At 48.4% G+C, this 24391-nt stretch overlaps 1 protein-coding gene across 1 annotated transcript in view; it reads left to right on the plus strand.

Annotated features, from left to right (window-relative positions):
* MCMDC2 (minichromosome maintenance domain containing 2) overlaps positions 1–24391 on the plus strand; it is a 127927-nt gene that overhangs the window by 56413 nt on the left and 47123 nt on the right. Inside the window, exon 12 of the mRNA XM_077270605.1 lies at positions 646–785. Coding sequence (XP_077126720.1) covers positions 646–785 — 140 coding nt within the window. The remainder of the gene's footprint in view (positions 1–645; positions 786–24391) is intronic.

A 24391-nucleotide genomic window follows, 5' to 3' on the forward strand; every position in this document is an offset into this window, starting at 1 on the left:
GTCCCTGGCCGTCTGCTTCCCTGCACTGACTGTGAGCGCCGGCCGTAAAGTGAAAGCACAGCACAGCGGTGACGTCACCGCTCTGCTTTGGCCGGTGCTTACACAGGATGCAGGAGGAGTGCAGGGAAGTGGATGCCGGGCACCGGAATGTGAGTATGTGTTTTTTTTAATTTTACGTTTACGCTGGTAACCAGGGTAAACATCGGGTTACTAAGCGCTGCCCTGCGCTTATTAACCCGATGTTTACCCTGGTTACCCGGGGACTTCGGCATCGTTGGTCGCTGGAAAGCTGTCTGTGTGACAGCTCTCCAGCGACCACACAACGACTTACCAACAATCACAGCCAGGTCGTATCGCTGGTCGTGATCGTTGGTAAATCGTTTTGTGTAATGGTACCCTTAGTAGTTGAAAGCTGGCCAGGCCTTCTGGTCTCCAACATAGTATCCCATAAGGGAAGGGGAGCTCTCAAGAGTTGCAACCTTGACGAGCCTTTAATTTAAAAAGATTGTGGCTTGAAGTACATTTTGATCTCCCCAGAGTACCACTTTAATAATCGACTTATTACAAATCATTATTGGCATGCCTAAGATTTAAAAAAAAAAAAAAAGTTTTCAAAATGTAACTCACTTTTCTTTACCCGTGCAGCTTATTGCGTATGCAAAAAATATGGATGTGACAGTTAGCACCAAAGCTGAAAAATTGCTCCATGGCTATTATTTGGCAAGTCGGAGAGTCAGAACCGACTCAAGCGGATCCAAAATATCAACATCAGCTCTGAGACATCTGTAAGTCTTCATATAAGGTTTATATAGATTACAGTCAACTACACATATATTGTGTAAACACACAAACTTTGATACCAAATTCACACTTTGAAAAGTTTATAAAGACCTGTGTTTTGATAATGGTGAGCTGTCTGTTGAGATCCCATTTAAATAGCTGCTGCTGTAACATGCACAGAATTTTCACACTCAAACCTAGAAAAAAATCTATGTACACTGCTCAAAAAAATAAAAGGAACACTAAAATACCACATCCTAGATATCACTGAATGAAATATTTCAGTTGCAAATCTTTATTCATTACATAGTGGAATGTGTTGAGAACAATAAAACATAAAAATGATCAACGTAAATCACAACTAATATCCCACGGAGGTCTGGCTTTGGAATGATACTCAAAATCAAAGTGAAAAATCAAATTATAGGCTGATCCAACTTCAGTGGAAATGCCTCAAGACAAGGAAATAATGTTCAGTTGTGTGTATGTTGCCTCCATGTGCCTGTATGACCTCCCTACAATGCCTGGACATTCTACTGATGAGGCGGTGGATGGTTTCCTGACTAAAACATCTGCCAACTCCTGGACAGTCTGTGGTGCAACGTGATGTTGGTGGATGGTGCAAGACATGATGTCCCAGATGTGTTCAATCAGATTCAGGTCTGGGGAACAGAGGGGCCAGTCCATAGCTTCAATGCCTTCAAATTGCAGGAACTGGTGACACACTCCAGCCACAAGAGATCTGGCATTGTCCTGCATTAGGAGGAACCCAGAGCCAACCGCACCAGCATATGGTCTCACAAGGGGTCTGAGGATTTAATCTCGGAACCTAATGGCAGTTAGGTTACCTCTGGCGAGCACATGGAGGGCTGTGCAGCCCTCCAAAGAAATGCCACCCCACACCATTACTGACCCACTGCCAAACCGGTCATGCTGAAGGATGTTGCAGGCAGCAGATTGCTCTCCACAGCATCTCCAGACTCTGTCATGTCTGTCACATGTGCTCAGTGTGAGCCTGCTTTCATCTGTAAAGAGCACAAGGTTCCAATGGCGAATTTGCCAATCCTGGTGTTCTGTGGCAAATGTCAAGCGTCCTGCTGTGTGGGCTGTGAGCACAACCTCCAACTGTGGACGTCGGGCATTCAGACCATCCTCATGGAGTCGGTTTCTAACCGTTTGTGCACATGCACATTTGTGGCCTGCTGGAGTTTATTTTGCAGGGCTCTGGCAGTGCTCCTCCTGTTCCTCCTTGCACAAAGGCTGAGGTAGCAGTCCTGCTGCTGGACTGTTGCCCTCATATGGCCCCAAGTCAATCACACTTCTGTGAAATCAACCTGTCCAGTTATGAAGCAACACCGATTGTGAATCAATTTATCCTGCTGTTGAGCAAATGGAGCAGACAGCAGGTAGAAATTATAGGTAATTAGCAAGACAACCACTGTAAAGGAGTGGTTCTGCAGCTGGTGATCACAGACCATTTCTCTGTTCTCATCCTTGTTGGCTGTTGTTTTGGTCACTTTTGCATTTTGTCATTGCTCTCACCCCTAGAAGTACTGTACAGTAGGCGACGTCTACAACCCACAGAAGTTGCTCCGGTAGTGCAGCTCTTCCAGGATGGCACATCAATGCGAGCTGTAGCAAGAAGGGTAACTGTGTCTGTCAGCACAGTGTCCAGAACATGGAGCAGATACCAGGAGAAAGGCCATTACTCCAAGAGTTGGAGGTGGCCGTAGAAGGGCATCAACCCTGCAGCAGGAATGCTACCTCCTCCTTTGTGCAAGGAGGAACAGAAGGACCAATGCCAAAGCCCTGCAAAATGACCTCCTAGAGGCCACTAACATGCATGTTTCTGCTCAAACTGTCAGAAACAGACACCATGAGGGTGGTATAAGGGCCCAGTGACCACACATGGGTGTTGTGCTTACAGCCCAACACATTGCAGGGCGATTGTCATTTGCCAGAGAACACTAAGATTGGCAGATCTGACATTGGCACCCAGTGCTCTTCACAGATGAGAGCAGGTTCACACTGAGCACATGTGCCAGAGTCTGGGGACGCCATGGAGAATGTTTGGCTGCCTGCAACAGCCTCCAGTATGACCGGTTTGGCAATGGGTTAATAATGATGTGGGGAGTGTAGGGATGTCTGTTGTGAATTTGGATTCTGGGCTCCCCCGGTGGCTACTGGTGGAATTGAACTGGTGTCTTCATCTTCTCTGTTCACCTGTTCCCATCAAGATGTGGGAGTCGCTATATAACCTTGCTGCTCTGTTAGTTGCTTGCCGGTCAACAATGTTATCAGAAGCCTCTCTGTGCTTGTTCCTGCTTCTAGACAACTACTAGATAAGTTGGACTCTTGTCCATGTTTGTTTTTGCATTTTTGTTCCAGTTCACAGCTGTAGTTTCGTTACTGTGTCTGGAAAGCTCTTGTGAACAGGAATTGCCACTCTGGTGTTATGAGTTAATGCCAGAGTTTTAAAGTAATTTCTGGATGGTGTTTTTGATAGGGTTTTCAGCTGACCATGAAAGTGTCCTTTCTGTCTTCTGCTATGTAGTAAGTGGACCTCAAATTTGCTAAACCTATTTTCATACTACGTTTGTTATTTCATCTCAACTCACCGCCAATACATGTGGGGGGCCTCTGTCTCCTTTCGGGGTATTTCTCTAGAGGTGAGCTAGGACTAATATTTTCCTCTGCTAGCTTTATTTAGTCCTCCGGCTGTTGCTGGGCATCTAGAATCAACGTAGGCATGCTACCCGGCCACTGCTAGTTGTGCGTTAGGTTTAGTTCATGGTCAGCTCAGTTCCCATCTTCCAAGAGCTAGTTCCTATATATGCTTATGCTATGTTCTCTTGCCATTGAGATCATGACAGTTTGACCGGCCCTCAAAGTGTTAATTGTTTGGGCTGAAGCAGGAGAAAAAGAAGTGTTGAAGGGAAATTTTTTTTTTTTTCCCCCTCAGAGTTTTGCTGCCTAGCCCTTAATTGCTGTCTAGCTGCTTCTTACCTCCTCTTAACCCTTGAATGGCTCTGTGTCCACCTGTTTGTAATGGATCTTCAGAGTGTAACTGCAGGTTTGAATAATCTCGCCACGAAGGTACAAAATTTGCAAGATTTTGTTTGTCATGCACCTGTATCTGAGCCGAGAATTCCTTTGCCGGAATTTTTCTCGGGGAATAGATCCGGGTTTCAGAATTTTCGAAATAATTGCAAATTATTTTTGTCCCTGAAATCTCGCTCTGCCGGAGACCCTGCACAGCAGGTCAGGATTGTGATTTCCTTGCTCCGGGGCGACCCTCAAGACTGGGCTTTTTCATTGACACCAGGGGATCCTGCGTTGCTCAATGTGGATGCGTTTTTTCTGGCCTTGGGGTTGCTTTATGACGAACCTCATTTGGAGCTTCAGGCAGAAAAAACTTTGATGTCCCTATCTCAGGGGCAAGATGAAGCGGAAATTTACTGCCAAAGATTCCGTAAATGGTCTGTGCTTACTCAGTGGAATGAGTGCGCCCTGGCGGCGACTTTCAGAGAGGGTCTCTCTGATGCCATTAAGGATGTTATGGTGGGGTTCCCTGTGCCTGCGGGTCTGAATGAGTCCATGACAATGGCTATTCAGATCGATAGGCGTTTGCGGGAGCGCAAACCAGTGCACCATCTGGCGGTGTCCACTGAGAAGTCGCCAGAGAGTATGCAGTGTGATAGAATTCTGTCCCGAAGCGAGCGGCAGAATTTTAGACGGAAAAATGGGTTGTGTTTCTATTGTGGTGATTCTACTCATGTTATATCAGCATGCTCTAAGCGCACTAAAAAGCTTGGTAAATCTGTTTCCATTTGCACCTTACCGTCTAAATTTATTCTATCTGTGACCCTGATTTGCTCTTTGTCATCTATTACCACGGACGCCTATGTCGACTCTGGTGCCGCTTTGAGTCTTATGGATTGGTCCTTTGCCAAACGCTGTGGGTATGATTTAGAGCCTTTGGAGACTCCTATTCCTCTGAAGGGGATTGACTCCACCCCATTGGCTAATAATAAACCACAATACTGGACACAAGTAACTATGCGTATTAATCCGGATCACCAGGAGATTATTCGCTTTCTGGTGCTGTATAATCTACATGATGATTTGGTGCTAGGATTGCCTTGGCTGCAATCTCACAACCCAGTCCTCGACTGGAGAGCTATGTCTGTGTTGAGCTGGGGATGTAAGGGGGCTCATGGGGATGTACCTGTGGTTTCCATTTCATCATCCATTCCCTCTGAAATTCCTGAGTTCCTGTCTGACTATCGTGACGTCTTTGAAGAATCCAAGCTTGGTTCGTTACCTCCGCACCGAGAGTGCGATTGTGCCATAGATTTAATCCCGGGTAGTAAATACCCAAAGGGTCGTTTATTTAATCTGTCTGTGCCTGAACATGCTGCTATGCGAGAATATATAAAGGAGTCCTTGGAAAAGGGACATATTCGTCCATCGTCATCTCCCTTAGGAGCCGGTTTTTTCTTTGTGTCAAAAAAAGACGGCTCTTTGAGACCATGTATTGATTATCGGCTTTTGAATAAAATCACTGTTAAATATCAATACCCATTGCCGTTGCTGACTGATTTGTTTGCTCGCATAAAGGGGGCCAAGTGGTTCTCTAAGATTGACCTTCGTGGGGCGTATAATTTGGTGCGAATCAGGCAGGGGGATGAGTGGAAAACCGCATTTAATACGCCCGAGGGCCACTTTGAGTATTTAGTGATGCCTTTTGGTCTTTCTAATGCTCCGTCAGTTTTCCAGTCCTTTATGCATGATATTTTTCGCGATTATTTGGATAAATTTATGATTGTGTATCTGGATGATATTCTGATTTTTTCGGATGACTGGGACTCTCATGTCCAGCAAGTCAGGAGGGTTTTTCAGGTTTTGCGGTCTAATTCTTTGTGTGTGAAGGGTTCTAAGTGTGTTTTTGGGGTACAGAGGATTTCCTTTTTGGGATATATTTTTTCCCCCTCTTCCATTGAAATGGATCCTGTCAAGGTTCAAGCTATTTGTGATTGGACGCAGCCCTCTTCTCTTAAGAGTCTTCAGAAATTTTTGGGCTTTGCTAACTTTTATCGTCGATTTATTGCTGGTTTTTCGGATATTGCTAAGCCATTGACCGATTTGACTAAGAAGGGTGCTGATGTTGCTGATTGGTCCCCTGATGCTGTGGAGGCCTTTCGGGAGCTTAAGCGCCGTTTTTCCTCTGCCCCTGTGTTGCGTCAGCCTGATGTTGCTCTACCTTTTCAGGTTGAGGTCGACGCTTCTGAGATCGGAGCTGGGGCAGTGTTGTCGCAGAAAAGTTCTGACTGCTCCGTGATGAGGCCTTGTGCCTTCTTTTCCCGTAAATTTTCGCCCGCTGAGCGGAATTATGATGTTGGGAATCGGGAGCTTTTGGCCATGAAGTGGGCTTTTGAGGAGTGGCGCCATTGGCTTGAGGGGGCCAGACATCAGGTGGTGGTATTGACTGACCACAAAAATTTGATTTATCTTGAGACCGCCAGGCGCCTGAATCCTAGACAGGCGCGCTGGTCATTATTTTTCTCTCGGTTTAATTTTGTGGTGTCATACCTACCGGGTTCTAAGAATGTTAAGGCGGATGCCCTTTCTAGGAGTTTTGAGCCTGACTCGCCTGGTAACTCTGAGCCCACAGGTATCCTTAAGGATGGAGTGGTATTGTCAGCCGTTTCTCCAGACCTGCGGCGGGCCTTGCAGGAGTTTCAGGCGGATAGACCTGATCGTTGCCCACCTGATAAACTGTTTGTTCCTGATGATTGGACCAGTAGAGTCATCTCTGAGGTTCATTCTTCTGCGTTGGCAGGTCATCCTGGCATTTTTGGTACCAGGGATTTGGTGGCAAGGTCCTTCTGGTGGCCTTCCCTGTCACGAGATGTGCGAGGCTTTGTGCAGTCTTGTGACGTTTGTGCTCGGGCCAAGCCTTGTTGTTCTCGGGCTAGTGGATTATTGTTGCCCTTGCCTATTCCTAAGAGGCCTTGGACGCACATCTCGATGGATTTTATTTCAGATCTGCCTGTTTCTCAGAAGATGTCTGTCATCTGGGTGGTGTGTGACCGTTTTTCCAAGATGGTCCATTTGGTTCCTCTGCCCAAGTTACCTTCTTCTTCCGAGTTGGTTCCTCTGTTTTTTCAAAATGTTGTTCGTTTGCATGGTATTCCTGAGAATATCGTTTCTGACAGAGGGACCCAATTCGTGTCTAGATTTTGGCGGGCATTCTGTGCTAGGATGGGCATAGATTTGTCTTTTTCGTCCGCTTTCCATCCTCAGACGAATGGCCAGACCGAGCGGATTAATCAGACCCTGGAGACATATCTGAGGTGTTTTGTGTCTGCTGACCAGGATGATTGGGTTGCTTTTTTGCCATTGGCGGAGTTCGCTCTCAATAATCGGGCCAGCTCTGCCACTTTGGTGTCCCCGTTTTTCTGTAATTCGGGGTTTCATCCTCGATTTTCCTCTGGTCAGGTGGAATCTTCGGATTGTCCTGGAGTGGATGCTGTGGTGGAGAGATTGCATCAGATCTGGGGGCAGGTGGTGGACAATTTGAGGTTGTCCCAGGAGAAGACTCAGCTTTTTGCCAACCGCCACCGTCGTGTTGGTCCTCGGCTTTCTGTTGGGGATTTGGTGTGGTTGTCTTCTCGTTTTGTCCCTATGAGGGTCTCTTCTCCTAAGTTTAAGCCTCGGTTTATCGGCCCGTATAAGATATTGGAGATTCTTAACCCTGTTTCCTTCCGTTTGGACCTCCCTGCATCCTTTTCTATTCATAACGTTTTTCATCGGTCATTATTGCGCAGGTATGAGGTACCGGTTGTGCCTTCCGTTGAGCCTCCTGCTCCGGTGTTGGTTGAGGGTGAGTTGGAGTACGTTGTGGAGAAAATCTTGGACTCTCGTGTTTCCAGACGGAGACTCCAGTATCTGGTCAAGTGGAAGGGATACGGCCAGGAGGATAATTCTTGGGTGAATGCATCTGATGTTCATGCCTCCGATCTGGTTCGTGCCTTTCATAGGGCCCATCCTGATCGCCCTGGTGGTTCTGGTGAGGGTTCGGTGCCCCCTCCTTGAGGGGGGGGTACTGTTGTGAATTTGGATTCTGGGCTCCCCCGGTGGCTACTGGTGGAATTGAACTGGTGTCTTCATCTTCTCTGTTCACCTGTTCCCATCAAGATGTGGGAGTCGCTATATAACCTTGCTGCTCTGTTAGTTGCTTGCCGGTCAACAATGTTATCAGAAGCCTCTCTGTGCTTGTTCCTGCTTCTAGACAACTACTAGATAAGTTGGACTCTTGTCCATGTTTGTTTTTGCATTTTTGTTCCAGTTCACAGCTGTAGTTTCGTTACTGTGTCTGGAAAGCTCTTGTGAACAGGAATTGCCACTCTGGTGTTATGAGTTAATGCCAGAGTTTTAAAGTAATTTCTGGATGGTGTTTTTGATAGGGTTTTCAGCTGACCATGAAAGTGTCCTTTCTGTCTTCTGCTATGTAGTAAGTGGACCTCAAATTTGCTAAACCTATTTTCATACTACGTTTGTTATTTCATCTCAACTCACCGCCAATACATGTGGGGGGCCTCTGTCTCCTTTCGGGGTATTTCTCTAGAGGTGAGCTAGGACTAATATTTTCCTCTGCTAGCTTTATTTAGTCCTCCGGCTGGTGCTGGGCATCTAGAATCAACGTAGGCATGCTACCCGGCCACTGCTAGTTGTGCGTTAGGTTTAGTTCATGGTCAGCTCAGTTCCCATCTTCCAAGAGCTAGTTCCTATATATGCTTATGCTATGTTCTCTTGCCATTGAGATCATGACAGATGTCACTCACTCAGGTGCAATGGCTGACACTCAGGAGGCACATTCCTTTAAAGTTCAGAGGGTTTATTGCGTCATAAACCACATGGAAAAATAACAGCAAACCAAAATAGCCTTAAGTTCAGGAAAAGAAAACAAAGTGTCCAGTCCACCAGGCTTACTCTTGTAGCCTTAACACACTCAGGAGGGTTTCACCTCCAACACATATCCCCCGTATTAAGCATTTTGCCTGTCTTATATAGAGCTAACCACACCCAGTAACCCATCACATGATTAGCCATGTGGTCTGACATCACCACAGGTCCTGAAGCAGATATATATATATGGTTATATACAATAAAGACATACACCGGGCTACATTACAGCAACAAGGCACTTATGTGGCACATACCTCCCGTCGACTACACACCCTTTAGCCATGCTACATACCTCCCCCTCTGCCTAAAGCCGTGGGGCTTGGCACTTTTCCCCACTAAACAAGGGATTCTTGATAGGGCATCCGCATTACCGTGCAGCTTTCCGGCCCTATGTTCCACATGGAAACTGAAGTCCTGCAGGGCTAAGAACCAACGGGTGACCCTAGCATTTCTACCCTTTGTTTCCCTCATCCATCTAAGTGGGGCATGGTCAGATATTAGTCTGAATTTACGACCCAGCAGATAGTACCGTAACTAGTGTTGAGCATTCCGATACCGCAAGTATCGGGTATCGGCCGATACTTAGCGGTATCGGGTATCGGCTGATACTTAGCGGTATCGGAATTCCGATACCGAGATCCGATACTTGCCGCGTATCGGATACCGGAATCGGAAGTTCCCAGGATTCAAACTGCACAAATTTGCACGAAATCAGCCAATGAGAATGATTCCAAGTGTGGGCACATCCTGTTCAGCATGGAGGGCATGAAACTACTGGCAAGGCTGTGATTGGCTGCTGAAATGATGTCATGATGCAGTTTAAAAGTCGCTGGCGCCATTTTTCGCTCACTCTGCTGTGAATTCAGTTAGTGACAGGACGCTGTTTGCTGACTGAGGGCCAGTTTAGACATAGTGATTTGCTTCTTTGTGCTTTTCCAAGGCTAATTTAGCAACCGCTGTGTTCACCTACTAATCACCTTGCTTTTGCCTTGCAGCGCTGTTTTCACAGCGATCTGCAAGGTCTGTGTGTGTGTGTGTGTGAGTGCAGCCCACTCTCTAGTCTGTGTGCAGCCATAGGCCATCCATAGCTGGTTGTATTCAGTTCAGGGAGGGTGGTTCATTGCCTCATACTGTTCTTTTTTTTTTTTTTTCAAGTAGTGTAGTCTGCTGCTCATTTTTTGTAATAATTCCTATTAGTGACTTTCCACCCGTATCCAGCTAACTTGTGGAAAAACACTACATAGGATAAAGTAGAGGAGGTTTTTTGGGCCTTGCAGCGCCGTTTACGGCTGTCTGCACGGTCTCCGTGTGACTGCAGCTCGCCCTGTAGTCTGTGAGCAGCCATAGCCTGGTTGTATCCAGCTCAGGGTTGTTCACTGCGTCATACCGTAAAATCAATTTTCCTTTTGTTTTAAGTAGTGCAGGCTGCTGCACATTTTTTCAAAAAATTCCTATTAGTGTCTTTCCACCCGTATCCAGCTAACTTGTGGAAAAACACTACATAGGATAAAGTAGAGGAGGTTTTTTGGGCCTTGCAGCGCCGTTTACGGCTGTCTGCACGGTCTCCGTGTGACTGCAGCTCGCCCTGTAGTCTGTGAGCAGCCATAGCCTGGTTGTATCCAGCTCAGGGTTGTTCACTGCGTCATACCGTAAAATCAATTTTCCTTTTGTTTTAAGTAGTGCAGGCTGCTGCACATTTTTTCAAAAAATTCCTATTAGTGTCTTTCCACCCGTATCCAGCTAACTTGTGGAAAAACACTACATAGGATAAAGTAGAGGAAGTTTTTTGGGCCTTGCAGCGCCGTTTACGGCTGTCTGCACGGTCTCCGTGTGACTGCAGCTCTCTCTGTTGTCAGTTCAGCCCCCCAAAAATAAATAAATAATAAAGTTCACCAAACACACCACTTTACATTTGTGTAGGCCACATTAGCTCATATTAAAGTCTAGTCCACACTTTAGAAAATTAGTGTTTCCTATACCTGTTAGGACTCGGAGCTGTTCAGGAATAAGCACACAAAGCCGTTAGTACTTTTCTGCTTATCTTTATCAGTCAACCAAGATGAAGAAGGCAGGGAGTAAGGCACGTGGGCGTGGGCGCGGAGCAGGGAGAGGACGTGGGGATTCTGTGCCTGCTGCGGGCACCGGTGACTCCTCAGCACCCAGTTTCACCAGGGAACAGTCCTTCATGCGCAGCTTTGTCGCAGAGCGCCGTACACCGCTGCTGCGTGAAGACCAAATTGAAGCCGTTGTCGGATGGATGGCAGCTAACGCATCGACTTCAATTAGTGCCACATCCTCTCAGACACAGAGCACTGGAGAGCAGCCATCTGTCTCTTCACCACCTGCCAAATTGGCCAGGCAGACAGAGAGCCCAGGACAGGAGCCGTCTCTACTTCTGTTCTCTGAATCTCTTGGCTTGGAAACAGGGGGCCAGCCAAGCAGCATTGGAGAAATGGAAGAAGAGGCAGGGTGCAGTGATGCCCAACAGCTTTTTCTCTCTGAGTCTGAAGAGGCGGGTGGGCCAGTGCCTCCGGTCACCACATCGCAGGCCGCATCTGCTGATGATGACACTCAGGTGCCACTTTCTGGTGCGTGCTCTGCTGCTGAGACTACCCAGGAGGAGCAGTTGGTGGCAGAGGGTAGTGTAGATGATGAGGTCCTTGACCCATCGTGGCGTGAGGGACAGGAAGGTGGTGGGAGCAGCTCCGAGGAAGAGATTCCTAGAACGGGCCAAAGAGGTAGAGGGAGGGGGAAGACTGCGCAGCCTGTAGCCTCCACTTTGGCACCCGTTAGGAGCATGTCTGTTCCAAAAGCCAAAAAGGGCGCTCCCAAGACTTGCAGTGTCTGGCCCTTTTTTGACACAGTTGCAGATGACATTTGCTATGTCAAATGCAAGGTGTGTCATCACAAAGTCAAAAGAGGTCGAAATGTCAGCAACCTCAATACCTCCAACATGTGGAAACATGTGCGCAACAGGCACGCGGCGGAGTTAGAAAAACACACTGAAGAGCTTGGCCAACCAACAGCGGCAGCTACCACCTCTTCAGCTTGTGTTGCCTCTTCCTCCAGCTCACACGCAGCTGGTTCGGCTTCCTCCCAGGATCGCCGTGGAAGAACCTCTGGCCCTGTTGTCCAGAGACCCACTGTAATTCCACCCGCAGCACCACTTTCCCAGTCATCCACACACTCCCAGCCCAGTCTACAGCCATCGGTAGTACAGGCATGGGAGAAAAGGCGGCCTTTCTCGTCAAACCACCCACGAGCACAGGCTCTGACTGCAGGCATTGCCAAACTTCTGTCACTGGAAATGCTGTCATTCAGGCTGGTGGAGACTGACAGCTTCCGTGACTTGATGTCATTGGCAGTCCCACAGTACAATGTGCCCAGCCGCTTTTACTTCAGTAGGCAAGCTGTCCCTGCCCTGCACAAGCATGTGGAGGGACACATAAAACACGCGCTACTGAACGCCGTCAGTAGCAAGGTCCACCTCACCACCGATGCGTGGACCAGTCAACATGGACAGGGGCGATACCTTTCCCTCACTGCCCATTGGGTTAATGTCGTTGAGCCGGGTACAGATCGTGCGAGTGGCGCAGGACGTGTCCTGCCCACTCCAAGGATTGCAGGAATCCATTCTGTACGCATTGACTCCTCCTCTTACACCAGTTCCTCAGAATCATCGCTGCAGGAGCCGTCACAGTCCACCTCCACATGGACCCGTGATGAACGTTTACCTGTTACGACCGACATGAGCACAGCCGTGGCCAAACGTCAACAGGCCGTCTTGAAATTAATTTCTTTGGGGAATCGAAGCCACACAGCGCAGGAGCTCTGGAATGCCATCAAGCAGGAGAGCGATGTGTGGTTTGTGCCAGCGAATCTCCAGCCAGGCATGGTAGTGTGTGATAATGGCCGAAATCTGGTGGCAGCTCTGGGCCTCGGCAACCTCACTCACATCCCATGTCTGGCACATGTGCTCAATTTGGTCGTGCAGAGTTTTTTGAGGGACTATCCGGATCTTGATGCACTGCTGCACAAGGTCCGCCTAGAGTGTGCTCACTTGCGGCGTTCCAGCACGGCAAAATCACGCATTGCGGCTCTGCAGCGCCGACACTGCCTGCCGGAACATCGCATCATATGTGACCTACCTACCAGGTGGAATTCCACGTTACATATGTTGGAGCGGTTGTGTGAGCAGCAGCAAGCTGTAATGGAGTACCAGCTGCATCAGGCGCAAAGAAGTCGCACTCCGCGCCGTTCAGACTTCACAACCACAGAGTGGGCCACTATGAAGGACGTCTGCCAGGTTTTGCGTCCCTTCGATTATTCCACGCGGATGGCGAGTGCAGATGATGCACTAGTCAGCATGACTGTCCCCCTTATCTGCCTGCTTGAAAAATCACTGCAAGCGCTAAGGGATGATGTTGTGGAAGAGGTGGAGGATGAGGATTCACCATTTCCATCATCTTCTGGACAGTCAGCACCACGTGGTTCCTCACAAACACGTAGGCAGGGGACACTTTGTGAGGAGGATGAGGAGGAGTCAATGGAGGAGGAAGACATCCGTCCAGAGGAGGGAGTTACACAATTGTCCAGTACTCAGTGTGTACAGCGAGGGTGGGGTGATGACGAGCGGGCAGAGATCACGCCTCCAGCAGGGGACAGCGTTTCTTGACCAGTTGGCAGTCTGCAGCACATGGTGGATTACATGCTGCAGTGCCTGAGAAACGACCGCCGCATCGCCCACATTCTCAACATGTCTGATTATTGGGTGTTCACCCTCCTCGATCCTCGCTACCGGGACAACATAGAAAGCCTCATCACACCGTTGAACCGGGAGCGAAAAATGCGGGAGTACCAAGACACACTGGTGAATTCCATCATCTTCTCCATTCCAAGTGAGAGAAGTGCTGCTAGTGCATTACAAAGCAGCTCAGTGCGTCCAGGCAGTGGAGGAGGCTCTGCACAAAGAGGGAGCAGAAGCAGTGCCTCTGCCCAAGGCAAGACCAGTATGGCCCAACTGTGGCACAGTTTTTTGTGCCCGCCACAAAAGTCTACACCATCACAGACGGCTCCAGTCAGCAGGAGGCAACGGTTCCGTCAGATGGTGACAGACTACATGTCTTGCCCTCTTGCTGTACTCCCAGACGGCTCTTCCCCTTTCAAGTTTTGGGTCTCAAAGCTGGATACATGGCCAGAGCTAAGCCAGTATGCATTGGAGGTGCTGGCTTGCCCTGCGGCTAGTGTATTATCGGAACGCGTCTTTAGTGCTGCAGGTGGTGTACTAACTGACCGTCGCATGCGACTATCCTCCGATAACGTTGACCGGCTTACTTTCCTGAAAATGAACAAGGCCTGGATCTCGCAGGAATTTGCCACTCCTCTTCCTGATTAAATAATTAGGTGACTGTCTACAGTATCCAGGTCTCCTGTTGTGTTCATCTTTCTACCACCTGAACTTTAATTCCTGGGCTCCAACACCGTCAGTTGAGGCTCAGAAGTGCCGTCTGCACAGTCAAAACATACGACCCAGTGTTATTGGGTTTCAGTAACGTCAGCTGATCCCCAGCTGTGTAGCCGGCAATGTGTCCTGCGACCGCCACGCTGACACAACAACTGAAATGTGAGGGAACCTGTCCCCCCCCCCAAGGCGTTTGTTACTGAAAGAGCCACCTTGTGCAGCAGTAATGCTGCACAAGGAAAAGGTAGCTATTTTTGTTTAGCTCCTTGAACACGCAGAACTTAACACTTATAAAATGTGTTCACTGATACCGTAAAACCGTCCCGGAGGTGGGACTTTCCTTCGTAATATGACGCAGCACACCTGTCATTCCTACCCCCTTGGCGCCGTGCCCCGGCTCCTCAGCTTTGTTTGATTCCGTCCCGGAGCCTGCGCTGTTATGTTATCCCTTGGCCAGGCACACTTAGTGCTGCCCCTCTTCTGACATCATTTGGTGTCAGGCTGACTGCGCCTGTGCGGCCGCGCTGGCCGAGAGCCCGCCTCGCAGTGTCTTCTGATTTAATCCCACTGGGGGCCTGAGATCCATGGACATGCGTAGTGCATATCTGAACCTCCGCCTCTCACTCATCTCCCTACGCCTTCTTCAGACTGTGCGCCGCCAGCTGATCCCTAATAGCATGCCACGGCCGTGACGCCGCACAGTCTGAAGAAGCCGTAGGGAGGGGAGTGAGAGGCGAGGATGTGCACTGCGCATGGCCACGGATCCCAGGCCCGCGGTGGGATTACATTAGACGACACTGCGAGGCGGGCTCTCGGCCAGCGCGGCCGCACAGGCGCAGCCAGCCTGACACCAAATGATGTCAGAAGATGGGCAGCGCTAAGTGTGCCTGGCCAAGGGATAACATAACAGCGCAGGCTCCGGGACGGAATCAAACAACGCTGAGGAGCCGGGGCACGGCGCCAAGGGGGTAGGAATGACAGCTGTGCTGCATCATATTACGAAGGAAAGTCCCACCTCCGGGACGGTCTCACGGTATCAGGGGACACATTTTATAAGTGTTTAGTTCTGTGTTTGCAAGGAGCATAATGAAAAGAGCCACCTTTTCCTTTTGCATCCTTTGTGCTGCACAAGCTGGCTCTTTCAGCTACAAACGCCTTGGGGGGGGGGGGGGTTAAAGGTTCCCTTTCGACTTTCTCCAATCAGGCTTCGGCCTACACTGTGTTCCTCTGCTCCTCCTGCTGTCCCTGGGCTCCAACACCGCTAGTTGTTGCCTGGTAGTGCTGTACGCACAGTCAACAGTCGCTCCTCTGTTATTGGGGTTCAGTAACGTCAGCTGTTCCCCAGCTGTGTGTGTGGCAATCCCTCCTATCTCCTACACCTCCTTCTGTCCCTGGGCTACAACACCGCTAGTTGTTGCCTGGTAGTGCTGTACGCACAGTCAACAGTCGCTCCTCTGTTATTGGGGTTCAGTAACGTCAGCTGTTCCCCGGCTGTGTGTGTGGCAATCCCTCCTATCTCCTACACCTCCTCCTCCTGCTGTCCCTGGGCTACAACACCGCTAGTTGTTGCCTGGTAGTGCTGTACGCACAGTCAACAGTTGCTCCTCTGTTATTGGGGTTCAGAAACATCAGCTGTTCCCCAGCTGTGTGTGTGGCAATCCCTCCTATCTCCTACACCTCCTCCTCCTGCTGTCCCTGGGCTACAACACCGCTAGTTGTTGCCTGGTAGTGCTGTACGCACAGTCAACAGTTGCTCCTCTGTTATTGGGGTTCAGTAACGTCAGCTGTTCCCCAGCTGTGTGTGTGGCAATCCCTCCTATCTCCTACACATCCTCCTCCTGCTGTCCCTGGGCTCCAACACCGCTAGTTGTTGCCTGGTAGTGCTGTACGCACAGTCAACAGTCGCTCCTCTGTTATTGGGGTTCAGTAACGTCAGCTGTTCCCCAGCTGTGTGGGTGGCAATCCCTCCTATCTCCTACACCTCCTCCTCCTGCTGTCCCTGGGCTACAACACCACTAGTTGTTGCCCGGTAGTGCTGTACGCACAGAGCCAAACACCTCGCCAATGTGTTAGTGGGGTTCAGTAATGCCTGCTGCTCCCCTGCTGTGTATACGGCAACGTGTCATGCGACCGCCACGCAGGCACAACAACTTAAATTTAAGGGAACCTGTCCCCCCCCCCCCCAAGGCGTTTGTTACTGAAAGAGCCACCTTGTGCAGCAGTAATAATGATGCAAAAGGAAAAAGTGGTTCTTTTTGTCGTGCTCCTTGCACACGCTGAACTTGACACTTATGAAATGTGTCCCCTCACACCGTTAAACCGTCCGGTCGGAGGGACTTTCCTTTGTCATGTGACGCAGCACAGCTGTCATTCTTACCCCCTTGGCGCCGTGCGCCGCCTCCTCAGCGTTGTTTGAATCTGTCCCGGAGCCTGCGCTTTTATGTTAGCCCTTGTCCATGCACACATTTTGCGCTGCCCATCTTCTGACATCATTTGGTGTCAGGCTGGCTGCGCCTGTGCGGCCGCGCTGGACGAGATCCCGCCTCGTAGTGTCTTCTGATTTAATCCCACTGCGGGCCTGTGATCCATGGACATGCGCAGTGCATATCTTAACCTCCACCTCTCTCTCATCTCCCTCAGCCTTCTTCAGACTGTGCGCCGTCAGCTGATCCCTAATAGCATGCCACGGCCATGACGCCGCACAGTCTGAAGAAGTTGGAAGGAGGGGAGTGAGAGGCAAGGATATGCACTGCGCATGCCCATGGATCACAGGTCCGCAGAGTGATTACATTAGATGACACAGCGAGGCGGGATCTTGGCCAGCGCAGCCGCACAGGCGCAGCCAGCCTGACACCAAATGATGTCAGAAGATGGGCAGCGCAAAATGTGTGCATGGACAAGGGCTAACATAACAGCGCAGGCTCCGGGACAGATTCAAACAACGCTGAGGAGGCGGCGCACGGCGCCAAGGGGGTAAGAATGACAGCTGTGCTGCGTCACATGACAAAGGAAAGTCCCTCCGACCGGACGGTTTAACGGTGTGAGGGGACACATTTCATAAGTGTCAAGTTCAGCGTGTGCAAGGACCATAATTAAAAGAGCTAAGTTTACCTTTTCCAGCATTACATAGTAACATAGTAACATAGTTAGTAAGGCCGAAAAAAGACATTTGTCCATCCAGTTCAGCCTATATTCCTATATTCCATCATAATAAATCCCCAGATCTACATCCTTCTACAGAACCTAATAATTGTATGATACAATATTGTTCTGCTCCAGGAAGACATCCAGGCCTCTCTTGAACCCCTCGACTGAGTTCGCCATCACCACCTCCTCAGGCAAGCAATTCCAGATTCTCACTGCCCTAACAGTAAAGAATCCTCTTCTATGTTGGTGGAAAAACCTTCTCTCCTCCAGACGCAAAGAATGCCCCCTTGTGCCCGTCACCTTCCTTGGTATAAACAGATCCTCAGCGAGATATTTGTATTGTCCCCTTACATACTTATACATGGTTATTAGATCGCCCCTCAGTCGTCTTTTTTCTAGACTAAATAATCCTAATTTCGCTAATCTATCTGGGTATTGTAGTTCTCCCATCCCCTTTATTAACTTTGTTGCCCTCCTTTGTACTCTCTCTAGTTCCATTATATCCTTCCTGAGCACCGGTGCCCAAAACTGGACACAGTACTCCATGTGCGGTCTAACTAGGGATTTGTACAGAGGCAGTATAATGCTCTCATCATGTGTATCCAGACCTCTTTTAATGCACCCCATGATCCTGTTTGCCTTGGCAGCTGCTGCCTGGCACTGGCTGCTCCAGGTAAGTTTATCATTAACTAGGATCCCCAAGTCCTTCTCCCTGTCAGATTTACCCAGTGGTTTCCCGTTCAGTGTGTAATGGTGATATTGATTCCTTCTTCCCATGTGTATAACCTTACATTTATCATTGTTAAACCTCATCTGCCACCTTTCAGCCCAAGTTTCCAACTTATCCAGATCCATCTGTAGCAGAATACTATCTTCTCTTGTATTAACTGCTTTACATAGTTTTGTATCATCTGCAAATATCAATATTTTACTGTGTAAACCTTCTACCAGATCATTAATGAATATGTTGAAGAGAACAGGTCCCAATACCGACCCCTGCGGTACCCCACTGGTCACAGCGACCCAGTTAGAGACTATACCATTTATAACCACCCTCTGCTTTCTATCACTAAGCCAGTTACTAACCCATTTACACACATTTTCCCCCAGACCAAGCATTCTCATTTTGTGTACCAACCTCTTGTGCGGCACGGTATCAAACGCTTTGGAAAAATCGAGATATACCACGTCCAATGACTCACCGTGGTCTAGCCTATAGCTTACCTCTTCATAAAAACTGATTAGATTGGTTTGACATGAGCGATTTCTCATAAACCCATGCTGATATGGAGTTAAACAGTTATTCTCATTGAGATAATCCAGAATAACATCCTTCAGAAACCCTTCAAATATTTTACCAACAATAGAGGTTAGACTTACTGGCCTATAATTTCCAGGTTCACTTTTAGAGCCCTTTTTGAATATTGGCACCACATTTGCTATGCGCCAGTCCTGCGGAACAGACCCCGTCGCTATAGAGTCCCTAAAAATAAGAAATAATGGTTTATCTATTACATTACTTAGTTCTCTTAGTACTCGTGGGTGTATGCCATCCGGACCCGGAGATTTATCTATTTTAATCTTATTTAGCCGGTTTCGCACCTCTTCTTGGGTTAGATTGGTGACCCTTAATATAGGGTTTTCATTGTTTCTTGTTTAGTGCTGTACAATATGGCTCTTTCAGCTACAAACCCCTGGGGGGGGGGGTTTAAGGGTTCCCTGTCAACTTGCTCCAGTGCAGGCTTCGGCCTACACTATGCTCCTCCTGCTGACCCTGGGCTCTAACACCGCCAGTTGGCGCCCAGATGTGCTAGCTGCACAGAGAAAAACACCAGCCAATGTGTCAGTGGGGTTCAGCAACGCCAGCTGTACCCCTGCTGTGTAGCCGGCAACGTGTCCTGCAACAGCCACGCAGACACAACAGACCTAAAGCTGCCGCCAGTGCAGGCTTCGGCCTACACTCCGCTCCCTCTACTCCTCCTGATGACCCTGGGCTCTAACACCGCCAGTTGGGGCCCAGAAGTGCTGGCTGCACAGAGCCAAACACCTCGCCAATGTGTCAGTGGGGTTCAGCACCGCCAGCTGTTCCCCTGCTGTGTAGCCGGCATCGTGTCCTGCAACAGCCACGCAGACACAAAAACTGAAATTGAAGGGAACTTGTCCCCCCTCCCCCAGGCGTTTGTATGTTTCACAGCCACCTTGTACAGCAGTAATGCTGCATGTGTGCAAGGTGGCTCATAAACTTATTCCCCTTGCACACGTTACATAGTTACATAGTTATTAAGGTTGAAGGAAGACTGTAAGTCCATCTAGTTCAACCCATAGCCTAACCTAACATGCCCTAACATGTTGATCCAGAGGAAGGCAAAAAAAACCCATGTGGCAAAGAGTAACTCCACCATGGGGAAAAAAATTCCTTCCCGACTCCACATACGGCAATCAGACTAGTTCCCTGGATCAACGCCTTATCAAGGAATCTAGTGTATATACCCTGTAACATTATACTTTTCCAGAAAGGCATCCAGTCCCCTCTTAAATTTAATTAATGAATCACTCATTACAACATCATACGGCAGAGAGTTCCATAGTCTCACTGCTCTTACAGTAAAGAATCCACGTCTGTTATTATGCTTAAACCTTCTTTCCTCCAGACGTAGAGGATGCCCCCTTGTCCCTGTCTCAGGTCTATGATTAAAAAGATCATCAGAAAGGTCTTTGTACTGTCCCCTCATATATTTATACATTAAAATAAGATCACCCCTTAGCCTTCGTTTTTCCAAACTAAATAGCCCCAAGTGTAATAACCTATCTTGGTATTGCAGACCCCCCAGTCCTCTAATAACCTTGGTCGCTCTTCTCTGCACCCGCTCCAGTTCAGCTATGTCTTTCTTATACACCGGAGACCAGAACTGTGCACAGTATTCTAAGTGTGGTCGAACTAGTGACTTGTATAGAGGTAAAATTATGTTCTCCTCATGAGCATCTATGCCTCTTTTAATACATCCCATTATTTTATTTGCCTTTGTAGCAGCTGCCTGACACTGGCCACTGAATATGAGTTTGTCATCCACCCATATACCCAGGTCTTTTTCATTGACGGTTTTGCCCAGAGTTTTAGAATTAAGCACATAGTTATACATCTTATTACTTCTACCCAAGTGCATGACCTTACATTTATCCCCATTAAAGCTCATTTGCCATTTATCAGCCCAAGCTTCTAGTTTACATAAATCATCCTGTAATATAAAATTGTCCTCCCCTGTATTGATTACCCTGCAGAGTTTAGTGTCATCTGCAAATATTGAAATTCTACTCTGAATGCCCCCTACAAGGTCATTAATAAATACGTTAAAAAGAAGAGGGCCCAATACTGACCCCTGTGGTACCCCACTGCTAACCGCAACCCAGTCCGAGTGTGCTCCATTAATAACCACCCTTTGTTTCCTATCCCTGAGCCAGCTCTCAACCCACTTACACATATTTTCCCCTATCCCCATTACTCTCATTTTATGTAACAACCTTTTGTGTGGCACCGTATCAAAAGCTTTGGAAAAGTCCATATACACTACGTCCACTGGGTTCCCTTGGTCCAGTCCGGAACTTACCTCTTCATAGAAGCTGATCAAATTAGTCTGACATGAACGGTCCCTAGTAAACCCGTGCTGATACTGGGTCATAAGGTTATTCCTCTTCAGATACTCCAGTATAGTATCCCTTAGAATGCCCTCCAGGATTTTACCCACAGTAGAGGTTAAGCTTACTGGCCTATAATTACCGAGTTCAGTTTTTGCCCCTTTTTTGAATATTGGCACCACATTTGCTATACGCCAGTCCTGTGGCACAGACCCTGTTATTATGGAGTCTTTAAAGATTAAAAATAATGGTCTACCAATGACTGTACTTAGTTCCTGCAGTACTCGGGGGTGTATCCCATCCGGGCCCGGAGATTTGTCAATTTTAGTTATTTTTAGACGCCGCTGTACTTCCTGCTGGGTTAAGCAGGTGACATTTAATGGGGAATTTTTATCACTAGTCATTTTGTCTGCCATGGGATTTTCTTTTGTAAATACTGATGAAAAAAAGTCATTTAGCATATTGGCTTTTTCCTCATCCTCATCCACCATTTCACCCAGACTATTTTTAAGGGGGCCAACACTGTCATTTTTTAGTTTCTTACTATTTATATAGTTAAAGAATATTTTGGGATTATTTTTACTCTCTCTGGCAATGAGTCTCTCTGTCTCAATCTTTGCTGCCTTGATTTGCTTTTTACAGAATTTATTTAATTTTCTGTATTTATTTAATGCCTCCTCACTACCTACTTCCTTTAATTCTCTAAATGCTTTCTTTTTGTCCCTTATTGCGCCCCTTACAGCTCTATTTAGCCATATTGGTTTCCTCCTATTTCTAGTATGTTTATTCCCATACGGTATATACTGTGCACAGGTCCTATCCAGGATGCTAATAAACGTCTCCCATTTTCTTTGTGTATTTTTGTGTCTCAGGATATCGTCCCAGTTAATTGCCCCAAGATCCTCTCTCATCCGTTGGAAATTTGCCCTCCTGAAGTTTAGTGTCCTTGTCACCCCCCTACTACCCATCTTATTAAAGGTTACATGAAAACTTATTATTTTGTGATCACTATTCCCCAAGTGACCCCCAACCCTTATATTTGATATGCGGTCTGGCCTGTTGGTTAATATTAGGTCTAGCAGTGCCCCCCTCCTTGTTGGGTCCTGAACCAGTTGTGAAAGGTAATTGTCTCTCATAGTTGTCAAAAACCGATTACCTTTGCTGGAACTGCAGGTTTCTGTTCCCCAATCTATTTCAGGGTAGTTGAAGTCCCCCATAATAATGACTTCTCCTTGAGTCGCAGCTTCATCTATTTGCTTTACGAGGCTATTCTCCATTGCTTCCATTATTTTTGGAGATTTATAACAATCCCTATCAGTAATTTATTATTTTTCCCCCTCCTCTTATCTCCACCCACAGGGACTCTACATTTTCATTAAATTCACCTATATTATCACGCAGGATGGGATTTAAGGAAGATTTTACATATAGACACACCCCTCCCCCTCGCTTATCTGTACGGTCATTTCTGAACAGGCTATAGCCCTGCAAGTTAACAGCCCAGTCATGGCTCTCATCCAGCCACGTCTCAGATATCCCCACCATGTCATAATTATGCTCCAACAACATTAGTTCTAATTCATCCATTTTGTTGGCGAGGCTTCTGGCATTAGTATACATGCACTTGATGTTACTCTCTGTACCTCTATTCTTTCTTAAATTACTAACTGTTCTAACCCCACCCCCCATGCCACCGCCACCCCCAACTTCCTTATTTGTGCCCAGGTCTCTATCTGCACTATCTTCCCCTCCTATAAAATGAATACCCTCCCCCCCAATCCCTAGTTTAAACACTCCTCCAACCTTCTAACCATTTTCTCCCCCAGCACAGCTGCCCCTTCCCCATTGAGGTGCAGCCCGTCCCTAGCGTAGAGCCTGTAGCCAACTGAGAAGTCGGCCCAGTTCTGCAGGAACCCAAACCCCTCCTTCCTACACCAATTCTTGAGCCACTTATTAACCTCCCTAATCTCCCGTTGCCTCTCTGGCGTGGCACGTGGTACAGGCAGTATTTCGGAAAATACCACGTTGGAGGTCCTTGCTTTCAGCTTGCAGCCTAATTCCCTGAAATCATCTTTAAGGACCTTCCACCTACCTCTAACTTTGTCATTTGTGCCAATGTGCACCATGACCGCTGGGTCCTCACCAGCCCCTCCCAGTAATCTGTCCACCCGTTCACGTGGAACTGAACACGTCTAAAATGTGTCCTCTGTGACCATTAAACCGTCCCTGAGGTGTGACTTTCCTTTGTAATGACACGCTGCAACCCCCTTGGTAGCGCTGCCCGTCTTCTGGCATCATTGTTTGGCTGGCTGCGCCTCTGCGGCCGCCCTGGCCCACAAAACGCCCCTCGGTGTCTTATTTATTTTGACTGCGAGGGTGTGATTGATGGGCATGAGCAGTGCATATCTTCGCCAGGCTGTCACTCAGCTCCTTCCGCCTTCTTCAGACTGTGCGGCTTCATGGCCATGGCATGCGACAAGGGATCAGCTGACGCCGCACAGTCTGAAGCAGGTGTAAGGACCCGAGTGTGAGAGGTGAACATATTTACTGCACCAGGCCATGAATCCCAGCCCTGCAGTGTTTTAACAATGTAAAGACACTGCGGGGCTGGGATTCATGGTCATCGCGAACCGCACCGGCCAACATTAAATGATGTCAGAAGATGGGCAGCGCTAGCAGCGCAAGGCCAAGGGATAACACGACAGCGCAGACTCCTGTGCAGCAAATAACGACGCTCAGGATGCCGCGCCCAGCACTAAGGTGGGATTTTTGACAGCTGTGCTGCGTCTCATTACAAAGGGAACTCACGCCTCCAAAACAGTTTGACTGCTTAAGGGCCTAAATGTTATACGTGTTTCTTTCTGCGTGTGCAAGGAGCAAAATTAAAAGAGCAACCTTTGACTTGTGCAGCATTACTGCTGCCCAAGCTGTGGCTCTTGTAGTTTGTAACCCCTGAGGGGGGGTTAAAGGTTACCTTTAAAATCGGTTCAATTAGGCTTCGGCCTACACTCTGCTCCACCTGCAGAGCCCGGGCTCCAACACCGCTAGTTGCTGTCCGGAAGTGCTGGCTGCACAGAGCAAAACACACGCCACTCTGTCAGTGGGGTTCAGCACCGCCAGCTGTTCCCCTGCTGTGTAGTCGGCATCGTGTCCTGCAACAGCCACGCAGACACAACGCTGCCGCCAGTGCAGGCTTCGGCCTACACTCTGCTCCCTCTCCTCCTGCTGACCCTGGGCTCTAACACCGCCAGTTGGGGCCCGGTACTGCTAGCTGCACAGAGAAAAACACCAGCCAATGTGTCAGTGGGGTTCAGCACCGCCAGCTGTTCCCCTGCTGTGTAGCCGGCAACGTGTCCTGCAACAGCCACGCAGACACAAGAACTGAAATTGAAGGGAACC

The sequence above is a fragment of the Ranitomeya variabilis genome, chromosome 6, assembly GCF_051348905.1.
Source record: "Ranitomeya variabilis isolate aRanVar5 chromosome 6, aRanVar5.hap1, whole genome shotgun sequence".
Classification (NCBI taxonomy): domain Eukaryota; kingdom Metazoa; phylum Chordata; class Amphibia; order Anura; family Dendrobatidae; genus Ranitomeya; species Ranitomeya variabilis.